The sequence below is a fragment of the Asterias amurensis genome, chromosome 6, assembly GCF_032118995.1.
Source record: "Asterias amurensis chromosome 6, ASM3211899v1".
Lineage (NCBI taxonomy): Eukaryota > Metazoa > Echinodermata > Asteroidea > Forcipulatida > Asteriidae > Asterias > Asterias amurensis.
Genome location: NC_092653.1, coordinates 3,691,801 through 3,711,531, shown reverse-complemented (window position 1 = coordinate 3,711,531; position 19,731 = coordinate 3,691,801). Strand labels below are relative to the sequence as shown.

The following is a 19,731-nucleotide window of genomic DNA, read 5'->3' as shown; positions in this document are numbered from 1 at the left end:
GGGTGGAGAATCATAAAAAATATTTCTTAATTGTATGCTCTCTGCATAGAAAACCTAGTTTTGCTTGATAAGGTGAAGTGTTTGGATTAAATTAGAATCACTGGTTCACAGCTGGACCAAAAAGACTTCGCAAAAGTTTACTAAATTCTTATTTAGTGCGCATATCCATCATCGAGTGACACTCAAGGCGCTTTAACATACATTCATAAATACATCAGACAGTTTAGCTATTCCTATTGGTGGAGAGGGCGTCACGTGGGGGTGTTTAGGCGGTTGATAATGACCAGCTGTAGCTCTGTTTATAACCGGTTGTTTTCAGATACTACGCGCTAGTCTTGGTGCAAGATGTTTCTTGTTACGAGCGATGCGGTCGCTGTCGGTGAGTTGGCCGCGCTGTGTGTGAAAGGAAAACGAGAATGTCTTGCACCAAGACTACAACGCGCACGAACGGATCCGGAAACTGGGCGTCTCAGTCGTAACAATGCAATACACGGACGTCGAACATACAGAGCTCAAGCAGGTCGGAAGCGGATAAGTTTTACAGAGTTTCTTACTTTATTACGCCTTTTCACCGAAAAGGCATTTATGAATGGGAATAAAAGAGTAGTGACTCGTTCTTAAACGGCCGTTTAAAACCTTGCAGGGTCGTTGCCTTGCAATAAAGGCCCTCGCTTTCGAATCAGGCCTTTATCACACGGCAACGAGCCTGCCGGTTTTAAACAGCCGTTTAAGAACTACCCTTTTATTCCCTTAGTAATTTCCTGAAATGTATGTGGGACAACGTTTGCATGAGACCTACTCCTTTGACATAGCATCAAGTAATGGTTTACAAGGTGCTATATGTAATCAAACCAGAAACACCAGGGAGAACAATCTCTTTTTGATAAGTGTAATGGGTTATTCTACGTGCATTCAAAAACACACATGACCAATGGCCTTATAAGTCCCATCCCAACAAGGGCAAAGTAATTACTGTCATGCTTTTAAGGACACAAGTGTCACAACTGAGACTCGAACCCAAGCTCTGCTGATCAGAAACACCAGAGTTTTGAATTCGGTGCTCTTAACCGCTCGGCCACGACACTTCCATTGGTCTATAGCCAGTGACTAGTGTGCATTTTGCTTTACTTATGGTTAGCAGTGTTGTTAAACTGTGCTAAGCGAATATTCCCTTACTATTGATGCACAGGTACAATGTGTTGCTCTTACATGTACATGTAGTCTTACCGCAATGCATTCTATCCTTGACCATATTCCCATCAAAAAGGCACCAAAATAACTGTTTCTATACACACAGCCTTTTCAATTAAAAAAAAAACTGCAGCCACAGGTTTTTGTTCCATCATTTTCAGTCAAGTGTGAACATCTTTAGAAAGCAATTTTTTTAATTTCCTGTAACTTGCATCCAAGTCACTATTATTAATTTCCTTTTAGGTTTATTGAAGGTCTTGTTGCATCACTCATGCAGAGCACATTTTTAACTGTAGTGTTTTGATACAGGTTTTGGATAAAGCTTAAAACCTCATGGAAATCAAACTAAACTTGATAAACCTTTTAAAATAAGAAAATAATTACTGACAGGGTTTTCCTTATTTTTTATATATTTTTTTATTTGCTAGCAGAACCAATTAAGAGTCACTTCAGGTAAATAGTTGACATACTTGCTCACGGTCAAAAAATTATTATTTTTTTATACTTTGTGGGTGGAAGGGCCTTGGGCTGCAAGTAAACAAAATTGCATTTCAATTCCATATATAGCCCTTTGCCATGGTTATGGCTCATTTTGTTTTATGGCCATTTTAGGCCGATTTGGGGGTCTGAAAAACTGGTTTTTAGCTCATATTTACAACTCCACCCCACCAAAATGCAAAATTATTTCAAAAAACCTTGTATATCACTACAAAGTATCATCCTTGGCCTTTCTTCAGAGACAAAATTATTGCTTTAAATATCACCATCACCCTTGTGGTGTTTTTGCATCATGCATTACAGTATGTTTTTAGAATTTGCAAAATCGCCATTTTTACCCTATTTTTGGACCCCAAAATGTCAACTTGCCAGGGGTCTCAGAAAAGTTTCCTTTCGGCTGCGGTTAGGGCCAACATTGGTCTTTTCATGTCTGGTGAGAAAAACTTGGGCAATTGTATCCCGTTGTGACAGTACTGCCTCAAAATGCTTTTTAAGGGTCTTTTCAAATAATGTTGACATACGTGTCCACATTGAAAAAAAGGAACAGTTTTCTTATACTTTGTGGATGGTAGGGACTGGGGTCCAAATAAACAAAATTTACATTTCAAATCATTATATAATACGTTGCCATGGTAACAGTTCATTTGTGTTTAGGCCACTTTTGGCTGATTTGGGGGTCTGAAAACTGTTTTTTAGTTAATATTTACAACTCCACCCCACCAAAAAACAAAAATATTTCATAAAACCTTTTCCATCACTACAGATTATCATCCTTGGCTTTACTTGAGACAAAAAATTATTGCTATAAATTTCACCTTTGTGCTATGTTTAGAACGTGCATTGGAGTGTGTTTTTAGAACTTGCAAAATCAACATTTTTACCATATTTTTGCCCTCAATTTTTTTTTTCTTTTCAGGAGAACATTTTCCTTTCGGTTTTGAATAGGGCCAAAATTTGTCTGTTTATTTCTTGTAAGAAAACCTTGGGCAATTGTATCCTGATTTAACAGTACTGTCTCAAAGATAGACCCTTTTCCCCCAAAACATGGAGAAATGCATTTTGAAACATTTGCTTCATTTTGAATTTATAACAGAAAGAAGAAATACTTCCATCAATCTGGCAGATCTTCATAAGCACTCTGTAGTCTTAGTGCATTACCCAACATTGATCAGGACTTGTTGATGACCTAAATCTTAGAATTTGCCCCACCTCGGCCCCGCCCCAATCATATTTCTTGACATTGCATAAAACAAAGTTTTGTGAACAGCGGCTCTTTTTTGGAAGTCACACTTTTGAATTCCCTTTACAAATCAAGAAAGTTTGTGCAGTCTAAATTTGTATTGGTTCTCAGAATATTTCCCTTTTGGTTGTGCTATCATTATGGTTTGCATGTCTGCTGGGGCGAAACACTTTGGTGTTGTGACACTTTTGCATCAAACATGGTAATTTTTCCCAAAACAAGAAAAATGCATTTTGAAGATATCCCTTAGTTTGAATTGATAAAACACAAAAACGAGCATGATTATTAAACAATCTGGCACTGTTTCCATGCTCTTTAAAGTAACAAGTACAACGTTTTTATTTTTAAGCCATAACCATGCTTTGCCACTGAGAGTTCTTGTTTTGTCATGACTACTTTACCTAGTTGTACAGGTATGATTCACATTGCAAGAAGAGAAGTAGTGCGATGAGCATTCTTTACTATTCTTGTCTATACATGGCCTTATAACAGTCTCCTTGGTCCCCTGCCTGCTACCAAACTAAACATTTTCATCCCAATCAGAACAAAGAGGCTCTAAAAGTGCACAAATACTGTCTCCAAAGTATCTAAATGGCCATTCACCTGCTTTAGCCTTCTGTTAGCAGTTCCCCACCCATGGTGGGGTTCCCTTCAATTGTACTGTTGCAAACAATAACAGAGTTGGTTTATTTTTAACGTGATAAACAATTCAGCAGGTAATGTTTGACAAAGTTTTTTGTTCATCGTTCTCAGAGACACATATAACAAATATGAATTAGTAGATAGTGAATGGAAAAAATAATCAAACTAGGATGAATAAACTTTTGTCACTGCAATTGCATCTTACTTATTTATGTTGAGCAGGTGCAAGTATTTACAACTTCTATCAATGTTGTTTCATTAAAGGAACACGTTGCCTTGGATCGGTCGAGTTGGTGTTTAAAAAGCGTTTGTAACCGTTTATTTCAAAATGCATATGATTAGAAAGATATTTTAAAAGTAGAATACAATGATCCACACAAGTATCACCCAAAAATATGTTTCTAACCATATGCATTTTATAACAAACGGTTACAAACGCACTTCAAAGACAACTTGACCGATCCCAGGCAACATGTTCCTTTTAAATGATCTCTTACGCTCATCTTGCAAATCGTTAGTATCATTGTTTTTAACAACACTTTTATGCGGAGGCTTTTTAATTTCCCACATGTGTGTTGGACATGATTGGATGCTCCAAACCATCTGCAGCACAGACACTATATTGTTTATGATCTCTATCTCTATGAAAAGTTTTACATTTGGTAGCAGGCAGGGACCAAGGAGAGTAGGCCCTGTATTAAAGACAACTTGTAAAGAATGCTAATCGCACTCTACTTGCAATGGGAATCATACCTGTACAATAGGTAAAATAGCCAAATCAAGAACTCTCAGTGGCAAAGCAGTGGTTATGGCTTGGTTGGATACCATTATGTTTAAATAAAAACTTTGAACTCAATACTTAAAGGGCATGGAAACAGTGCCAGATTTTTACAAGCATGCATTGATTTTGAAAAAATTACTATACTTGAGGCAGGTAGTGTCACAACAGGATACTATAAACCCAAGTGTTTCTCCCAGAAGACATCAGAACACAAATTATCGCCCCAATCACAACCGAAAGGGAACATTTTCAAAAAAGAGGTGCTATTCACAAAACATTGTTTTATGCAACTTCAAGGAATATGATTGGGGCTGGGCCGGGCAAATTCTAAAATGTATGTCATCAATAATTCCTGATCAATGTTGGGTAATCCACTAAGCCTACAGAGTGCTTAAAAAGAGAAGCAAGATTGATAGAATTATTACTTTTTAATGTTATAAATTCAATTTTAAGAAAAAACAATTCAAAATGCATTTTTCTGTTTTGGGAAAAAGTCTATTTTTGAGACAGTACTGTTACATCAGGATACACTTGCCCAAGTTTTTCTTACACAAAAAATATCAATTTTGGCCCTAATCAAAACCGAAAGGAAAATAGTCTGAGACCCCCCCCCCCCCCTGAAAAAATTATGACTCCCTCGTTGATGCATCCAGGACAAGACCTGAACAGTTTCGTCACAAATAATAGTACTTCCAGTTGACTTGACTATTATATTATACACATAATGAATGTTTATGAGTGCAATGGTGCAAATATGTTCATGAGTTGAAAGATGGAATGTTCTATTCAACGAGGCGGAGCCGAGTTTAATGGAACGTTCTAGCTTTCAACGAATTGCACGAATGAAAAACATTCATTATTTGTTTTATATAACATCCAAGTAGATCTTTGTCATTTTGATTGAAAGATACAACTATCAAAACAAACAAAGCGTAGGCCTCAAATTGTTTGCACACGCCGAGTCTCACATTGACCGTCAGTATTCAACTTTACTAAGTCGCTTCTCAATTTCGCACGGTGCGCGTGCAGCGTGACTTCTGATAAGCGCGCGAGGGCAGAAACCCAGTGTGTGTCAGTGGCAAGTTTATGAGTGCTCGAAACCGCGCTTCTCTCCAATGGCGTACATGCCGCGAAGCACTCGCAAAATTCGGTCTAAATACTATCCGGGTTTTTATCGAAACTTGAACAGTTTACCTGAATTAAAAGGAATTCGACGGCAGAGGAATACAGTGAAGTGGCGGCCAACAGAAGTTTTTGATATAGAGGTTTGTAATTTTGTGTATTTCTTTCGTTAAAAATTGCTAGAAATTATGGTTTCAGGGCACGCTTAATACACACACACAGCAAGCTTGACAACGCTCAAAAGTTTGTGGAACGGACCATTTTTGCACAGGGGTAGGTTGTTCAGAAAGAGAGGGACGTTGTGTGTGTGACTGGCTGCCGGCTGTGTAAGCAGTTGCATGTCGGTTGTTGTGACTTGTTTTGTTTTTAATTTAAGCAAAAAAAAAGCAGATTTAATAATTATCTGTTGGACAAAATGTTCAAATCTTTAGAATCTACTGTTAGTGTTATTATGCTTTTATTTCATATGTTTGTTGTTTATTATTAATTAGGCCTATTGTTTTTTCTCTCTTTTTTTCTGAAATATCTGAAATTAAGATAAATTTTGAAAACACTTAGCCTTACTCAGGCCTAGGCACAACAAAAGTAGTAAGGAGGCCAGATCAGTGTTTTCTTTACTATAAACTTCATGTAACAAATACCTCATTTTTCATATTGACATGAATTTATTTCAGATCACAGAAGAAAGCGCAACAGAGTACCGTATTCACTTCATTGTTTACTCAAAGGCTTGGGACCAGTGGATTGGCAAATCTGACGTCGTTCTTCGAAGTTCCCAGAGAGTGGCAGAAACTCCTGTTGACATCAAAGCATCTGTGTTCTGCAAAAATCTTCAAGTGGAAATCAAGCACAAGTTGGACTCAAGCCGAAAGAACGATCCAAAGGTAGTTTTGTACGTGGATTGTGATCCTGATGTGTTTGAGCATTTGTTTGGAGAGAAACGCAGAAGAATTCGAATTTCAACTACTGTTTTAAGTGGTATATTCGACAAGGACTGGGATACTCGTTGCCTGAACAAGCTAGGCGATTATTGTTTTGTGACTGACAATACAATTGAGTTAAGTTTGACAAAACATCGTCCACTGCTGGAGTTCGTAAAAGGATGGGATGGTGAGCTTCATGAGCATCAGATCCATCGTGGCCACTTTTTGACCTTCGGTTTTGTACAAGGAGACGCCAAAAGATACACCGGTACAATGCATATGTAGTAGTTTGTTTTGAAATGCCAGCCATATGCCAGCAAGTATTCACCCGTCACTTGAACTGAATGTCAATATTCCTATAATTTTTGATTTTGTTAGAGCAAATTATTTGAACAAATCTTTGACAAGTTTGTCATTCGAAGTATTTGAAATTATATGTAAGACACATTCAGTTGAGTTAATATTTTCATCCCGTTTACAGAGTCGAATCAGGTGTTTGGTTTCAAATTTGATTAAACGCTGGAAAAAATCCTGGTCAGGTAGTGGAGCAAAAAAATCATTCAAGAATTGGTGTGATCAAACCTCATTTTGGAAGATCCATGTCCTGTCAACTGAGTTGGCAGGACATGCACTTGTAAACAAAGTCAAAATATTGAAAAGTCAAGCAAAAAAGCTTAAAAGAGAAAACAGGAACAGAGAAATTACAAGACTTGCTAGAAGAAGCCTCTCACATAAACGGTTCAAAGCTAGAGATATAAGTTCTTACAGTCGAAGTCAGCAATTTAAAGTCAAATCTAGACTTAAAGATCATTGCGCAGCAGTATTGAAATTTCTTGGACTGCATGGTTACGAAGCTCACACTGTTCAAGTGAAAAACAGTAACACTAAAGAATTTGAAACATTTACTGTTGTTGACACTGCGGAGAAAAACGAAGCATCAAATTCCTCCAAGCTATCAGAAAAAAATCTAGAAAAGATTAACCTTGCAGTTCTGGTTAAGGATTCTTATAACATTTCTGATGAAGCATTTAATGCCCTTGCTAAAATCTCAAATTTACCAAGGTTATGTGCTGTGAAAAAGCAAGGCAAACAAATTGGAAAGAATCTGTTTGTAACAAAAACACCATCAGACAAGCCAGGGATTCAGAGAAGTCTTGAAGAACTGCTTAAGTTGAAAATTGAAGATTTGGCAAGGTGCAAAAAAATTGACGCTGAACACAGTGACATCCATGTGAAACTGACAGGGGACGGAACATTCGTGGGAAAACACATTCACTTTGTTAATGTAACTTTCACTGTTCTTAATGATGAGGACCCTAACTCGCCTCATAGTCATCATCCATTAGCCATTCTTTGTGACCTGGAAAAATATGATAGCTTGAAAGTCCAGCTCTCTGATATCATACAAACTGTGGAGTGTTTTACTGAGTACATATTGGATGGTGTTAAGTATTCCATTGTTTACTATCTGAGTGGTGATTATAAGTTTCTCCTGACAGTTTGTGGCCTCAATAGTGCAAATTCTAAGTACCCTTGCATATACTGTAAACGAGAAAAAGGAACTCTCCACAATTTATCTGTTGAATCAGCATCTCGTACCACTGCAGAAATTGCCTGCCTTGCTCAGAAAACTTCCAAAGTAAACAAATACTGCTGTGCAAGAACTCCATTATTTGCAACAATTCCCATTGACAGAGTAATTATTGACGTTTTACACATGTTTCTGAGGATATCAGATGTGTTATTCAATTTGCTCATCATTGAGTTGCGAAGATTGGATGCCATTCAGAGTCGAGCATTAAAAGAGTTTGACAGGAATCAGGCAACACATTGTGCAGATTTGGAAAAACTCTTGTCAGACATAGGGATACCTGGGTTTTCTTTTTATCTTGGAAAAGAAAGTAAGGTGCTTAAGTGGCGAGATCTAACAGGGCCCGAGAAGATAAAACTTTTCAGGAATTTGCATAGAGTTAAAGACTTACTTCAAGGTATGTCTGAAGAAGAGGTGCAGCCTTTTATTGACGTTTGGCAGGAATTCTTTGAAATTTATGAGTTGTTGCGATCATTTAATGAGTTCTGCACTGGAACAAATGACGGTCCAAAAATTGAAGAACTAAGAGTTCGTGTAAACCGCTGGCTGGAAATGTTTGTTGGTATTTATCACTACAGGCATGTAACGCCATACATGCACCTTCTAGTGAAACATGCAGCAGAATTGATAGAAAGACATGGTTCTTTGTCTATATTCAATGCACAAGGTCTGGAAAAACTGAATCACCTAATGACAGTAGACTACTTCAAAAGCACAAACCACTGGCAGGGTATCAAGGCACTAGACCAGCTAATGAGGAAGCAAAACAGAAAGTTGTGGCTTGCCAGAAATCAGATCAAACTGCAAAAAAAACACAACATTAAATGCGCCAAGTGCCATAAAACTGGCCATAATTCAAAGACGTGTCATTATCATTAATTTGACAACAACTCAGGAGCTAAGTTAATAAGAACTGAGAAGAGTTCGTAGTGCAAGAACAGCTAGTTGGTTTAAATGTTATGCTGTTAAGCAACAATGAATCTATATAAAGGTTTGCTGATATTAAAGTCAATGCTTTTATGTTAATACAATTTATACAAATTGTGCACTCCTGTGTATTTTTACATGATTTATTTTCGTTAAAATAAACGTCTTCAGGAACGTCCAATATAAAAGGCTGGATTCTCACTGTGATATCATCATGACATGATATTCTTACTAGCTATTTTTAGAGAACAATTGTCCTGGGACGGGGTCTACCAAAGAAGTGTGTGTTTTCGATTTACAATTTTATTCATGTGACATACATTGTGTATAGAAACTCAAGTAATCCAGCAAGTGACCTAGCTGACTAAGTGAACTTCAAAAAAAGTTTTTTTAAAAGAAGATAAATCATGTAAAAAATAACCAGGAATGCGCAAAATTATTTGTGTCCAACTGAATAAGTAAAAATAACAAGGTGTAACATAAAAGCATCATTACTTGTGTTCTATGTGAGTACAAGTACATGTATTTGTAAATTAAGGTTATTGTTTCAGTTTCATTACATGAATTGAATTTAAGTGTTTTAAAAATATGTTATTTACAGCAATTCCATTTAATGAACTTTCAGAGATGCTTGATTTTTTAACCAATTTAAATGTTCTAAGAAAGGAGAAATTGATTGAAATAAAATTTATTTTGGATTCTTTAATAGTGTACAGTTTTTTTAAGTGTTTTAAATTTGTTATTTACAGCAATTCCATTTGATGAACTTTCAGAGATGCTTGATTAAACCAATTTTTACATGTTCTAAGAAAGGAGAAATTGATATAATTTATTGTGTGATTCTTTAATATCTAGTGTACATTTTGTTTTACCCCAGAACATAATGATAAACATATAGACTAAAAAAAATGCTAAATAAGACTGTCACTCACAACACCCCAGCCTCTAAATTTGATGACATTATAATATTTTATTACAAAATGATACAATAATGAAGCGGATTGATGCACGCGTTTCCGCCCCTCCGGTATGTTACTTCAGTTGAAACCCCCCACACGCAGAGTGGAGCAGGTCCATTTTGCGTACGCCACATTGCAAGTAGGTCATGTGTATGGTACCTGTACTGAAACTTCGGGTAGCGGGTGCATTAGTTGAACGAAAGAAGAAAAAAAAGCTGGCACCATCTTCTGTGTGATCTGAAGTACCTGGTACTTGTGTGGCAAAAATTCACTGGTGCTCGTGAAGAACATGACGGTTGTTTATACACAACGCATCGGGGACGATAGAGCAAGCATTCTAGCGCGCCCTCATTACTTACAACGTAACACGGGTCATGAAGTGACATGAACTTGAATTTTGATTACAGCGGGTGGATTCTTTTAAGATATGAACATCAAAACACCACGAAATGATTGACTAATAATGCCTTCAACAGAATATGAAGTAGCAATAATTTTAAAATGTACAACTTCTTCGCCAACTGTCTGTAAAGTTTGAAACCCTATACGTTGTGCGCAACAGTTTCGGGCCGGGTGTGATCGACGTGCGACGCGCTATGCGTAAATGAGACTGCACTATTTGTAATGGCAATTTTAATTGTAGAAGCCGAATGCTAGTAATTTTACTAATATGCCTTGCAGTAACACTGCTGCGTTACCAAAGACACGCGCACGCAGTGATGTTTTACTCACCGTGCTTTTTCGTTCCATCCGAAATGTACTATTGCATGCTGGCAGCGTGCAATGGTACTTTTCGGATGGAACGAAAAAGCACGGTGAGTGACTCAGCGTGCAATGGTACTTTTATTTGCTATCACGTGCCGGACAATCCTCCAATCAAATGGCAAGGATCTGCTTGGGTGTTATATAATATCGGATGACGGATTAAATTCGTAAAATATTTCATTCGTAATTTCAACTATTTTTGACATTGTTCAGACAGTCTAAAATAAAAATATAAAATAAATAAAAGGTAAATTCAATAAAGACAAAGAAATATCATTGGTGATTTGACATTTTAGTAATGTGTATTTTGGTGAATTTCGTTTGAGATATTGAACACGTCTTTATTCTACTGCACCTTCAGCGAACACAAAGAGTATGTAGTTTACAATGTGATTTAAAGCACTAGTGCTAATTTTTAAAAACCTTTTTAATTCAATGTTATAAAAATTACTATGGGATAAACCTTTAAAAAAACAAATTATTGTAGATTTATTGATGTTTTAGTAATGTGTATTTTGGTGAATTTCATTTGAGATAATGAACACCTCTTTAATTTACTGCACCTTCAGTGAGGACAAAGAGTATGTAGTTTACTTTAATCATGGAGGACGGAAGAGAAGGAGTTCGAACGACCCGCAAAACCGCAGAGTAAAACAAGAATACCATGACAGTGCCCCTGTCTGACCAGTGGAAAAAGATAGGAGACCTCCACAGCTGGACGGCCGATTAGTGAGCGTGATTAGATCTCTTTGACAGAAGGTGTGGTACCGCCACTCTGCACCGTTGCCTTCGTGTATAGTTGAATCATTGGAGACAAGAATTGTGAATATACACGTTTTCATTTACCGTTTGTGGTGTTTACATGGAAATATCATAGCATATTTTTACATTTTTTGCGACTTTCCTGTCACTTGCGGTGGTGCAAAATTGGGGTATTTTTTAGCACTTAAGGATGGTTGGTATTCAATTGTGTTTTTCGAATTGGTGGGCGAAAGTGTACACACATTTTATCACGTCTCAAAAAAAGTTGGTTTTTCTATTATATCCATACGACATTATTTGACACCATAGTTGAGTGAAGAACCAAGTGCGCACGCGCAAACTCACATACGCCAGGTCGCCCGATGTTTGTATAAGGTATGTGGGTGATTACGAGGTGTCATTAAACGACCGCGGTACCACGGGTTCGACTTTTGAAGTCCCTTCGTTCGAGCTCCTTCTCTTCCTTCCTCCATGCTTTAATCTAATGCGATTTAAAGCACTAATTAATAGAATCTTTTTAATTCAATGTTATAAAAAGTTACTATGGGATAAAATTAATGTAGATAAGATTTGGGTGGTTTGTAGATTTGTGTAGTTTTGCTGCAATCTGTTTTGCTGTGGGGGTTTTTACCAAGAAAATATCTCACGCCTTACTAGATGTTAAAACGGTTTTGTGAATGATAATTTTTTCACCAGCTCGAATTAATCCATAATTTGTCTCATTTAAATGTGAATGTAAACTAAATGCAATAAACTATTTCCCTTGTAGTATAGCAGAGCAAAATGCTACACTAAAATCATTTGTTGCTTCTCAAAAAGTTATCATTTGCTACTAAATAACGTAGTGAGCGATTCCCCTTGTAGTATACTGTAGCAGAACAAAATGCTTTGCAAAATACATTAGTTGCAACTCAAAAGTTATCATTTACTACTCAATACATGTATTCAGTGTGCAGTGAGCGATTTCCCTTGTATCAGTTGCTACTCAAAAATCACAAATTCTACCCAATATTGGCATTCAGTGTGCACAAAATATGTTCCGTCTACAGGTTTTGCTATGCAAAGTTGCTGGACGAAATTGTTCCCTGGTGGGCACAAAATCTGTTCACAGGATGAAATTGTTTTTCTGAAATATATTACTTTTTGGGTTGACTTATTTAATACTTTTATAGAAAAGACTTGTTGTTTTGGACCATAAAGCTATTACAATTAAACAATTAAACATTGTAAAAACTTCATATGAAGTTAAGTTAGAGGGGATGTCTTGTCATATTCAAAGCTGACTTGTGGATGTATTAGGAATTATGATTTCTCATCCAGTTTACTGAATGCACGCACCCTCCCTCCCTATCGTTATAAAGGGTGAGGTATCAAATGCGACAACTGGGTGGTGAGCTGAGAGTTCATAATTCCATACATCCTCAAGCCTGCCTTGATCATGATGTCAATATTTTACTGCATGCTTTAATGGAGCCTCGATCTTGTAGCCCGTAGCCGTTGTAGCCACAAACAGGAACACCCTTTGAACACTTTTAACCATTCCCTACCTATACTAAAAGAAAACGTACATTTTTACTGCAAGCTTTTATTAAACATGCAACTTTCTTCTAATTGCAAAAATAACAGAGGAAATGGCCGATTACACTTAACTTTTGTACAGTGTTTTTCAGTTTTCTATGGCACTGTTAGAAAAGACAAAAGTGGAAATCTGCTGATCAGCTGAAAAGTTGCATGCCCGTTTAATGGAGCCTCGTTCTTGTAGCCTATGTAGGCCCTTTAATCAGTCTCAATTCAACGATGGGAAACTTACAAATAATTTTCAATTGCTGTAGATTTACTTTTCTAACCATCGCTGGTCAATTGCAGATTGGTGTTTAGTGTTTGTATTTTGGTGGCATTTGCTTGAAAATTTAAACACATTTATTATAGTTATATACGTTAAAGGCAGTGGACACTATTGGTAATTACTCAAAATAATTATTAGCATTAAACCTCACATGGTAAAGACTAAGAGTAATGGGGAGAGGTTGGCAGTATAAAACATTGTGAGAAACGGCTCCCTATGAAGTGGAGTAGTTTTCGAGATAGAAGTAATTTTCGACGAATTTGATTTTGAGACCTCAAGACTAGAACTTGAGGTCTCAAAATCAACCATCTACACGCACACAACTTCGTGTGACTAGGGTGTTTTCTTCTTTCATTATTATCTCACAACTTTGATGACCGATTGAGCTCAAATTTTCACAGGTTAGTTATTTTATGCACATGTTGAGATACACCAACTGTGAAGGCTAGTCTTTGGCAATTACCAATAGTGTCCACTGCCTTTAATTTCTTAACTTTATTTACTGCACCTAATGAGCACAAAAGAGTAAAATTCTGCACCAAAATAACATGCTGGTAAATCCTTATTCAATGCTTATGCTCTGCAAGGTAAAGAATTCATTTCTAAGAATAAATGTTGTGACTTAACTTAGTACAGAGCAAATCAGAACAAACAAGCTGATCTTAAGACTTTTCCCCATTTAACAGCAAATTACATATCGCCTTCTTTTTTAAGAATCTTCATCATCAATCAAACAATAACTGAACATTGTAGTCTGTAACTAACATCCATTCTATTAGCACTCAGATGAATCTGGTATTGTAGGTCCAATGAATACCAGGCCTGGAATTACACGCAGCCCACAGAGGTCATGACCTCCGTTGCCCCCCTGGTCTTGGCCTTGGTGCCCCTTCAAAAGTTTCCCACTGACCTTAACATGTTTCAATGGAATTGCCCTTTGCAAAATGAAAATTGCCCTATCCTTTCTAAGATGAAATTCCAGGCTTGAACAGTTTACCACAAAGTGCAGTCTCATCAGCCAGAATCAAATTCATTTTGTTGTTTTTAATTCAGGCTATTTTACACCAACCATGTGATAAAATAAAATAATCAGCTCATACCAGTCATGTTAAGATTTTGTGTCATTCTGCCTGCTTATTTTCGTCTCTGCTATTCATTCTGACTCTACATCATGCCCTAGGTCTTTTTTTTGGTGATTCCTCTTCCACACTTCCCTCATCCTGACCCGACTCCAACTCCAAGCCCAGCCCTCCTCAGTCACAACTAGTCCATAGACTTAGACAGAAAAAAACACTAAAATTCTAATTAAAAAACGCAGATTCATCCCAAGTACTGTGGTAGAAATTTTAGGGGTGACCGTCCTCAAAGCTGACGCATTCGCAGATGACGCAAAATGTCATTATTATACCTGTTACCATCGCAGAACAATCCTTCGTTTCTTATTTGACTCCAAATATCTTTTTCTTGATTTGTGTTTGATAGACGGCTGATGATGCTCGTCAAGTCTCGCAAATACAGAGAGCAATCGGGCAGGGTAATGATTGAAGGACGCCGTCTGATCAGTGATGCTATAAACTCGGGGGTCCAAGCCCACACACTGTTCTTCAGTCAACTCCAGAGTTTGGAGGGTATCCCTTTGCACAAGACAAGAGCTGTTCTCGTCAAAATCCCCTACAGAGAGATCACCATGTGGTCGGATGTTGTAACACCACAGGGCGTTATAGGTAAGAATGATTTGATGGCTTGCATAGTGGAGGTGCATGTGTACAATTAGAAAGGGTTGTGGTAACACTCTTTGTGAGTGTATTATTCTAAGGATAACTAGAGGTTTACAAACTTTTTAAACAGTTTGCTCAGTTTTTAATCTTGAAAAAAGCTTGACTCAAATATGACTCCCAACACGTCGGTTTTCCTAAATCTTTTTGAATTTTTTTGAGCTGCTGGAGTCCTTTGGAAATATCCTTTCTGCAATAAAACCTTGACTTGACCCCCATAAAAAATTAAACATAAAAAGTTTCTCATAATAAGCACCAGGATTTGAGGTTTGAAGATTTTCTTGTGAGAAATATGAGTAGGCACTCACCGTGAATCACTGAACCTCAGATAATCTGCATTGTGCCATGTTCGACTCAAGGAACATTTTAACTCCCATTGATCCAAACACATGTGACAAGCTTTTTTTGTGAAAGAACATATATTTGTAACTCTAATGTAGCGCATTGAAGATTGTCGTATACTTGATCTTTTGTGAAGTGGTTCCTCAATGGCCTTTCTTTTTTTCAATTGTTTGTAATAAATTATTCACACCTTTCTTATTTATTTGTTTATTTATTTATTTCTTCTTTACCCTGGGGAGACCTCTCAGTGGAACACTGTTTTTAAGAGGTGCCAAGCAGCTACATACAAACATTGAATGTTTTATATTTTTTATTAACTAAATGATTAAAGGCAGTGGACACTATTGGTAATTACTCAATATAATTATCATCATAAAACCTTTCTTGATTGCAAGTAATGGGGAGAGGTTGATAGTTTAAAACATTGTGTGAAACAGCTCCCTCTCATGAAGTGACGTAGTTTTCGAGAAAGAAGTAATATTCCACGAATTTGATTTCGAGACCTCAAGTTTAGAACTTGAGGTCTCGAAATCAACCATCTAAACGCACACAACTTCATACGAAAATGGTGTTTTTTTTCTATTATTATTATCCCGCAACTTCGACGACCGATTGAGCTGAATTTTTCACAGGTTTGTTATTTTATGCATATGTTGAGATACACCAACTGTGAAGATTAATCTTTGACAATTACCAATAGTGTCCACTGTCTTTAAGAGCATTATTAAAAATAGAAAAACAGCTAGATTTAAGTAAAGGCTGTGGACATACAACAACAACAACACAGAACCATTACCACAAGCAAATATACAATAAAGACAACAGTTAAAAATCTTGGCCAGCCAGGTAAAGCACCACATGCCCCATCTATTAAAATTTCCAATTTGTGTAATTTGTGTCTTTCCTCTTCCAACAAGGTGTATTTAAGAAGCCAACTCATGAGAACACACTCCATTCACAGTCATCGGTGCTGCCTCTTACGCTGATCTGTGATAACATCAGGGAACCAGGCAACCTTGGGACCATCCTTCGTTCAGCTGTGGCCGCACAGTGCCAGAGGATTCTCCTCACAAAAGGTTTGTCGTCGTGTGCGCCGTATTTTTCACCGCGTGAAGGCCGAGTTATAGTCGGTCGCGCGAAGGTCGTGCGTTGGAAATCTTGACGCGCGATCATAAAAAGACACGGTTTTTAGGCCTCAGTCTTAGGATTGCGCGCAAGATTTCCGTCGCGCGACCGACTACAAACCGGCCTTGAGGGTGCTCTCACACATATTTGTATCACGTCCGGGGGTATATCATTCATAACCAAAACAGTTGTTAAAGACTCAAACACATTACCACTACATATCCACAACGGACAATATGACCTTTAAATGAGCCGTTTTAATCCACCTCTAAAGAAACTTAAAACTACGGCGCTACAAAAGTTACAGACTGAGAGCGCCTATTCTGTTGTAATTCGGCTGTAAAAGCAGCTCTATGAAATTGAGCCCAAACTTTTAAAAGCAGGATGCCAGAAAAGTCCCTTTTACAATACCCTTTAATCTATATAAGCTCTCATTCACACTACACTTTTCAGGACTAAAAATTATTATAATTAACAAACCCAAAACTGTTATACCACCACAATAAAGCCATGGTTCATTACTTCCTGCGAATGCGAACGCAGATGCGAAGCTTTACAAATTTGCAACAAATAATTTGCCATGGTTGAGCTGTGCTCAACTCTTGCGAATTATTTGCATTGGAAACAGAGTTGTGACATCAATATTCGCTTCACATTCCCAGGAAGTATGAACCGAGCTGAACTCATTTCAGAGATTATTCCCAAGGTGTTTAACGGCAATCCTCTCTCTATAATTTCCCAAGTATAAAGTTTAACTTTTTTATTCTCTACCCTTACTAAAATTACCAATTCATTCCAATTGGAAATCCTATTGGAATGAATTGGTTGAATGAGTTGGAATGAGTTGGAATGAGTTGGAATTGTGAATTTCCAATTGGAATAAAATACCTAACTAACTCAGTCCAATTTAAATCCAATAGGAATAAGTTGGTTGGAGTTGGAACCGAGTTGGTTTCTATTGGAATACTAAATGTCCAATTGGAATAAAATATCTGACCAACTCAGTCCAATTGGAAGTTTAGTTGGTTTGGATTTCAATTGGAATCAAATCTTTGACCAACTCAGTCCAATTGGAAATTCAGTTGGTTCTTATTTCCAATTGGAGTTAAATCGTTGACCAACTCAGTCCAATTGGAAATTCAGTTGGTTTTTATTTCCAATTGGAATTAAATCGTTGACCACCTCTGTCCAATTGGAAATTCAGTTGGTTTTTATTTCCAATTGGAATGCAATCGTTGACCAACTCTGTCCAATTGGAAATTCAGTAGGTTTTTATTTTCAATTGGATTAAAATCTTTGACCAACTCAGTTCAACTGGAAATTTTATTGGATCAACCTTCTAAAGTTCATAAACTTTGAGTTTCTTCTATATTTTCTCTCTAATAGGATGTGTTGACCTTTGGGAGCCAAAGGTTCTTCGATCAGGGGCAGGTGCTCATTTCCACATGCCAATCATCGCGAATATTCCATGGAAGGAAATGGCCAACTATCTGGATGAAGACGTCACAGTGCATGTTGCAGATAACAACACCTCAACAAGCATCGATCAATCGGGGACGAGTCCCTCAAAAAGAAAGCGGAACCATGGTGGACCATTCCAAAGGAAACTGATGGAGGAAAGCCAAGAGGAATATACAGACTTACCTGTTTTAGAATCTGAAGTCTACCACGATGTTAACTGGCGAACTAAATCAGCATTGGTTATCGGTGGTGAAACTGAAGGGTTAAGCTATCAAGCCCTGGAGATCTGTGATAAAACATCAGGCTGTAAAGTCCACATACCCATGGCAGAGGCGGTGGACAGTTTAAATGCAGCAGTCTCTGCTAGTGTCATACTGTTTGAGGCACTACGGCAGAATTTAATTCACAATTGAGAACTTCTTAATAGCTGTATGTTTAACCACTATAGTGGTTAAACATACAGCACTAGAGCTACTTGAAAGGAAACATTCATTCTGTTGTGTTTCAGCTGTGTTTTTCCTGGCTCAGCCATTCTAAAGACCTCTTTTGTTGATAAACAAACCGCCTTGGTTGGGATGGTCGGCCGAATGTTAGTTAAACACTCAATCGTAAAAATTCAACATTTTCTGCTAGCTTTCAATTAAAGGAACACGTTGCCTTGGATCGGTCGAGTTGGTCTTTGAAAAGCGTTTGTAACCGTTTTTTATAAAATGCATATGGGTAGAAAGATGTTGTAAAAGTAGAATACAATGATCCACACAAACATGCCTCGAAATTGCGTGGTTTTCCTTTTACCTTGTCGACTAACATGTCGGCCATTTATGGGGGTCAAAATTTTTACTCCCATAAATGGCCGACCATGTTAGTTCGCACATGTTAGTTTTGACCAACTCGTCCGATCCAAGGCAACGTATTCCTTTAAATAACTCTCATAATTAGTTGTTTTGATTTTAACAAAACACAATTTTCGAATAATTTGGTAACATTGTCACAAACAGTAGCGATCTTTTTTTGATTTGCATTGATGGCAATTTCCATAGTTTTCCAACCTGGGTTGGCAAAAACTTTGGCAGTGACGTTGCAAAAGAAAGGTCTTTAGGGAGGTGATACAGGTGTTAGTTTAAAATGCACAGAAACCAAACTCAAGCTATGAGAAGGTGCTATAGACCTTTATCACGCTGTCACCATCTTGGTCATGTTCCCTGTTTCCAATAACAGTAATGAATGCTAACATTCATTGTGCAAAAATTGCACCAGACTATTATATCTTCCAGCCTCAGTTTGGTTACAATGAGTTGGAATGGAGTAAAATCAAGATGACCTCGTCGTGATAAAGGTCTATATTTTACATGTTTGCATTTAAATGTTCAGTTTGTATTACTTGCAGACATGATACTCTTCCTACTTAAGTCTAATTTAGGATTATTTTTTCCTTTGAAAAATGTGATTAAATAGCCTGGAAAGTCTGTTAAGCTTACACCATGTGTAAATGTAAGTCAGCCCTTGTACTGGATAAAATGTTCCTACTTTTTTCCAATGCCCAAATATCATGCCTGTACCTGCCTTTGACTGGGCGCCCAGGAACAAAATAGGGAGACTGCCAACATCAGCTGTCGATTTCACAAAACTTTTCCTATAATCTTAGGTCTTAGGACATGTTAAGTTCCGTATCCATAGCGTTAGGATGCATTGAACCCATCCTACACTGCAAAAACTGTGGTGTTAAATTTTCAACACCAAGTTTTATTTATTCTTTTGGAATTAAAGTCGGTGTCATATTG

At 37.3% G+C, this 19,731-nt stretch overlaps 1 protein-coding gene across 1 annotated transcript in view; it reads left to right on the top strand.

Moving 5' to 3' along the window:
- LOC139938648 (rRNA methyltransferase 3, mitochondrial-like) overlaps positions 1-19,520 on the top strand; it is a 36,029-nt gene extending 16,509 nt beyond the window's left edge. The window contains exons 2-4 of the mRNA XM_071934255.1: positions 14,730-14,971; positions 16,282-16,440; positions 17,876-19,520. Of these exons, the coding sequence (XP_071790356.1) occupies positions 14,730-14,971; positions 16,282-16,440; positions 17,876-18,363 (889 nt within the window). The 3' untranslated portion in view covers positions 18,364-19,520. The remainder of the gene's footprint in view (positions 1-14,729; positions 14,972-16,281; positions 16,441-17,875) is intronic.
- The last annotated feature ends 211 nt before the right edge of the window (positions 19,521-19,731 follow it).